Source organism: Populus alba, chromosome 1, assembly GCF_005239225.2.
Source record: "Populus alba chromosome 1, ASM523922v2, whole genome shotgun sequence".
Taxonomy (NCBI): Eukaryota; Viridiplantae; Streptophyta; class Magnoliopsida; order Malpighiales; family Salicaceae; genus Populus; species Populus alba.
Window position 1 is genome coordinate 6,567,799 of NC_133284.1, and position 6,000 is coordinate 6,573,798.

The 6,000-nt window shown below is 33.4% G+C and overlaps 1 protein-coding gene across 1 annotated transcript; it reads right to left on the reverse strand.

Moving 5' to 3' along the window:
- Window positions 1-4,545: 4,545 nt before the first annotated feature.
- Window positions 4,546-5,349, reverse strand: LOC118042964 (uncharacterized). The gene has a single exon (XM_035050741.1). It carries the CDS (start codon window positions 5,347-5,349, stop codon window positions 4,546-4,548), a length of 804 nt encoding a protein of 267 aa, XP_034906632.1.
- Between the last annotated feature and the right edge of the window lie 651 nt (window positions 5,350-6,000).

Here is a 6,000-nt window from a genome sequence, read left to right on the forward strand (position 1 = left end):
CATATCAGGTTTATATATAATTATTAATATTACTATCAAAAGCTCTAATCTTATATGAAAATTATAACATAATCAAATATTTTTTTAATTATTATTTTAAAAAAATGAAATAATTTTTTTAAAAAGAGTTGATGTGGAATTTAAAAAGGCAAGGGATGCCTAGGCCCGGAAAGATGAGCTCGCTTGACTAGCCTTAAAGAAAAAAGTTTGGGCAACTTTTTTTTTTAAAATAAATAAAACTGATAATATATATATATTTTTTTTTTGGATTCAAGGAAATCCTGTCCCCTAAAAAGCGTATTTTATGGGTTCAGGTGAGTGAGTAAAACCCCGGCTGTTCCAGGTTTTTACAAAAAATGCACGTCTTGACTCGAACTCGAAACCTGCTATGCAAATCTCAAACCTTTTACCACCATACTACATCCCTCTTGGAGACAAACTGACAATATATCGTTCACTACAATAATTTTTTATCACTATGAGTGGAAGCTAAGAGAAAAGCAAATAATCACGTAAAGACAAAAAAAATTGTAGATATAAACCGCACTGTTTTATCCTCTTAAAATAAGTGTAATGGTGTCTCCTTCTCAAAGAGGTTAACAAGTTTTTAAAATAGACTAGAAAAATAGCATTTACTAGAAAAAAAAATAAGAATTTGAAAGCATAAAGAAAAAATATATAATATCTGAAAAAATAATAAATTAAAAAAAATAACAAATTATATGATATTGTGAGCCTAATTTCAGGAAACTTGGATGAAAAATGTACGACAAATTCAATTCTTTAAAGAGGGCATCATGAATCTCTTTAAAAAATTTTAGTTTGATGAAATGGTAGGTATTTTGTTATGGCTTTTTTTAGCTATTATTTTTGTCTCATGCAACCAAACCTATTTTAGGGCCTAGATTTGTCCCATTGAGCTATAAAAATATTTGTTAAGTTATTTACATAGTTTAATTGCATCAATTGATAGCTAAAAAGTTGGATTTTGAGTTTTTGAATTCCTAAAACATGATTCTCCACCACCTCTTTTACTTGAATTTTTTATTTTTTTAGAAGCCACGGTAACTTTATTTTCAATCCCAAAAGTTCTTCAGATTCCAATCTATTTTTCTAGCATGATTAAAGAACAAAACAACATGTATTGAGGTTGTTTATTCATTAACAAGAACATTAGTCATTTTTTATGGCTAGTAATTTTTTTTTCTTTATCAAAAGCTTTATCTCTCGTTTTATTTCTAAGCGATTTTCCCATTCCTCATTCAATTATGAGGGCAATGAAATTTAGAATTGAAACTTGAATTCAGAAAACTACAAGACCAAATCACTAAAATAATTCAACAAAAAACAGCAAAAGCAAGGGAAAAAACTAATCCAAATCAATTCCACTGGTCAGTCAAGATTAATCAACTTTATCAGTCAGCCTAAAATCCCATATTCTATTGGAGTGGTCTCCTACTGTCTACTATATGTATTATCGCACGACTCGCGGGGCTCTAGAACCAGTCAAAAGAATTCACCGGTCAAGGTAAAAAAAAAAATGGTAGCAAGCACTAGCGCAGTCGGCGTCCAAAAGGTTTTTCCTACAGTTTTTTACTTCAAGGTCTATTTACCTAGCGGTTTCCTCCCTAACATAACATATTATTACTTTTATTCCCCTTTTTTTGGTTGATCAGACAGGATCATAGGCTGGCCACAACTATGAAAGCTTGCAGTACTGTGTTTTTAGAAAGAAAGAGATGATAATTTCCCTCCACAACTGTTATTTTGCAAGCATTCATACCAACCAATCACGCTGCTGAGTGCTGATAAATGCTGACCATAAATTGGCTGACATGCACCCACAACTTGTTGCTCCATCCATCCTGGGTTTTGGTGGAGCAGACTTCCAAGATCGCCATAACAGTAGAAGCAGACAGCTTTGGACACGGTAAGGGCAGTAAAAACATGTTTAAACTCGGACAGAAAGGACATGAAAATGAAATGACGAAAGGATCGGTGGGTTTGGTTCGGTTTGGACTTCGAGTGGGATGTGTAGAGCACGTGTGGACGGGTGAGCCTGGTGGCCCGGTGGGGGCTCACGGAGTTAGTCGCTGATTTAATAGCATATAAAATTAAGTCATACAGCAGACGCCCGCATACAATTTGGCAGGCAGTATCAGTAGCATTTTCTTGTGCAAAAACGTTAAAGATGGCTTTCTTTGACTGTTAGTTTGTCGTCTTCTGCTTTTCAATTGAAAGGGATCAAACTCTGGGCACCCTTTCTTGTTTGTTGATCTTCTTCGGAGACCAATCAGTTCAACAGCACTGCTAGCCAGCCCATATCCAGATGCATCCCATCCATTCACTGTGGATTAAATGGAATCCACCGTATGCATGTTTTATGTTTTATCCTTTGGGTCAAAACTCATAGCTCATCATGTGCAGAAGATATCATTATCACTTGTCTCTTTCTATCCTCATTTATTTCTTTCTCCTTGTAGAATGATATGCTCTTGAAAAATAAACTCAATTTTTGGATGTTTGAAGAAAAGAGCAATCGATCCTTCTGTTGGAAACTAACGGACTCGTTAAATTAAATAAATTGATTGAATAGTTTAGTCCATATAATATAATTATTTAGGACTTCATGCCTATAAAAAAAACTTGTAAAAGTGAGAGAAAAATCAAGAAAGCTTATAGAGAAACACCTAATAAAAATATATATTATTCTCAATCTTCTTTTTGTTTTTGAGTTTTTTACTTTGCATTACTGTTTTGATATTGTACCACACCTACCTTTCTTCCAACAAGTGGTATCAGATCTCAAGTTTGATTATTTAACATGGTCCATTCAAACTTTTTACTTCATTATCCTAGGTTGATAAAGGACAAATATGAAACTTGGTGTATTAAAGTAAAAGCATCGCTAAATTCCCAGGATGTATGAGTGACAATTGAAAAAGGTTTTGAGGAACCTATAGATAAGAGGTCATACAAAAAGCATGGAAAAAGAATCAACAAGCACTAACAATCATTCACCAATATCTGGATGATGTCTCTTTTGAGATAGTAGCCAATGCTACTTAGGGATTGAGATCAAACAATGAGATGATGAAATCTTTGAAAGCCAAGAGAAGTTTGTGAAATAGATTCTCAAGAAATTCAAGATGGAGGATTATGCAAAAATGATGTCAAAGAATGATGAAGGGGATAAGATAAACCCTACAACATTCAAAATTCTAGTTAGGAGTTTGAGATATTTAACATGTGCTCATCTAAATATTATTTTTGGAGTTAGACTTGTGAGTAGGTTTATAAAGACATTAATCAAGATACATGTCATGGCATTAAAGCGAATTTTCTAGTATATCAAATGTATTATTGATTTTAGTTTGTTCTATGGTTATTCTAATAACTTTGAGCTTATGGGTTATAATGATTATGATTAGGTTAGATCGATATGAATGATAGAAGGAGTATTATGAGTTTTATATATATATATATATGGGAGACAAAACATTCACATGAAGTTCAAAAAACAATTAATAGTTACTTTATCAACATATGAAGCTAAATATATAGCTACTATATCATGTGTTTATCATTTTATACGGCCAAGAAAATTATTAAAAGAATTTTGAATACCACAATAGAATCCTATGGAGATTTATGTTGACAACTATTGGTCATTGCCTTACTTAAAATCTAGTTTTTCATGGTAAAAGTAAGTATATTAACACAAGATTTCATTACTTAAGAGATTGTATTACAAATAAGAAAATTAAAGTCAAGTATGTGAAGACATAAAATCAAGTTACGGATATATTTACAAAACCTCTAAAAAATGATGTTTTTATCAAAATAAGAGATATGCGGAGAGTTATGAAGAAATTAGCTTTTAGAAGGGGTGTTGAAAATTAAAATTGATTTCTAATTTTTTTTAAAGAATAAAGGAACTAATCCACCAATTGAAAACCAGTCAACTAATTAGATGTAACAAATTAATAGATCGGTTGAGAAATGATTGACCGGTTCAATTGATAGAATATAATTCTTATTCAGATTATAATTTTCTTGAATTTATTTAATCTCTTGATTATTTTAAATTTTATATTTATAAAAAAACTTGTAATTCAGTATTATTAAATAATATAAAAAGAAAATATCTAAGAGAACTGCTTTGAACACCTATCATTCTTCCGCCACATATTGCCATTATAGTTTTGCTGTTTTGTTAAAGAAATTATGGACTTTATAGACACACCAAATGTTCAAATGGGTCTACTTTCTTTCTTGCCATCATCAGTTTTTCCTTTCTATTGTCTTTCATCTAGTTTATAAAACATTCACAGCAGATTGCTAGTTAATTCCCAATTAATGCAGCATAATTAACGCGATGATAAATTTTTAACAAAGAGACATATTCAAACAGAGAGATGGAAAATTGAAACCCTTTTCATTCAGTTCTTTTGTATGATCTAACTAAGTATCACTAATTTTACACAGTACAGCAAGGGTGATAAGAACCCCAGAAAACAAGAGAGACTAGAAACAAATCCATGATCACTTTCTTGATTTAATATTGATCTTGGCTTTTAGAGAAGACTTGCTATGATTGGTAGGTGTTGAGCGAAGGTGTTGTTCTTGAGTACTCTTTTGTGTTACTTTAGACTGAGATTTCTTACTTCTCTTCATTCCAAAGGAAGAAGAAAGCTTCCTCCTTTCGTTCTCCCTTATTGACTCCAACTTTGGTTTCCATTGGCGTGACCCAACAAGCTGCGTATAATCTTTCTCTAACTGAGGAGTAGTGCAAACTCTGCTTGTTGGTCTACAATTTCTTGAGTTCTCATCTTCTTCACTCTCCTTGACTTCACCTTCCTCCATTAATTGTGATAAAAACTCATCTGATACACGTATCCTCAAGCACCCATTTGGAGATTTTTGGATATCAAAAGGTTGGCAAGTAGCTGCCTTTTTTAGAAACGCATTTCTTGAAGATGATGGCTGAGGCTGTAGCGAGGAGCTGGCGAAGGAAGCTATAGTGACAAAAGACAACACGGATTGGAAGCAATGTTTAGGTAGAAGAAAGTACTTGTGGCCTAATTGAAGCAGGTCATTCTCAGGAAGAGCTGGGATCTTTTGGCCTATATAGAATGAATCAGAATGGCAAACCAGGTGTTTAGGAAACTCTACCATTAGCTCAGAAACATAGATTGGTCTGTCATAGACCTTCACTAGCCCATCCGATCTTATAAGCTTGACTGTACCTGCCGGTGGCTCAGACTGGATTTGCAAGCATGATATAGGATTGCCCATCAAATGAAAACACCACGGGATGATTTGCAGATTCAAAAACCTTATACCCATTTCCACACGAACCAGCTTTAAAGGTAACGACAGAGAGAGACGTATGTATGGCGAGTAAGAGTATATGGTTCACTTTTGGTTCATTAGTAGATGATGATTAAATAGTAACAAGTGATGAGAAAGGAGAAAGGTTTCTTTTTTATTTCTACTTGTGAGCTTTGCTTTACCTTTTGAGAGGTGAGGATGGATGAGAGTGTTTTTATACAAGAAAATTGGGTTTTTGAGAAAGGGTAGCTTGGTTTTTAGTGAGAGAGAGAGAGAGAGGGAGGGAGGGAGACCCTGGAAAAGCCTTTTTATTTTTTAGCACAAATTAAGTACTTTGCATTTGTTTTTGTTGTGTTTGAAACTTCGACTACCGAAGTTTGACTGGATCTTTTTTCTTTTCTTTTTTTTTTTGCACATCCTTTTCACCGAACGCCAATTGAGGCCACAGGAAAGTTTTTGAAATTTAGATCCCGCCTTTACCACTAGGTTTAACATAAATCTTTGAACCTGCAGATTCTCCCACCCTGCTCCTTGCCTGGGGCTGCTTCTATGATTACTTTTCAACTAATTTTATAATATTCACATTATTTGTTGTTATCATCATCATATCTTATACTTGTTTAGCAGATGATCTTCTCTCACCAAGAAAGGGCGACCCCTATTTCT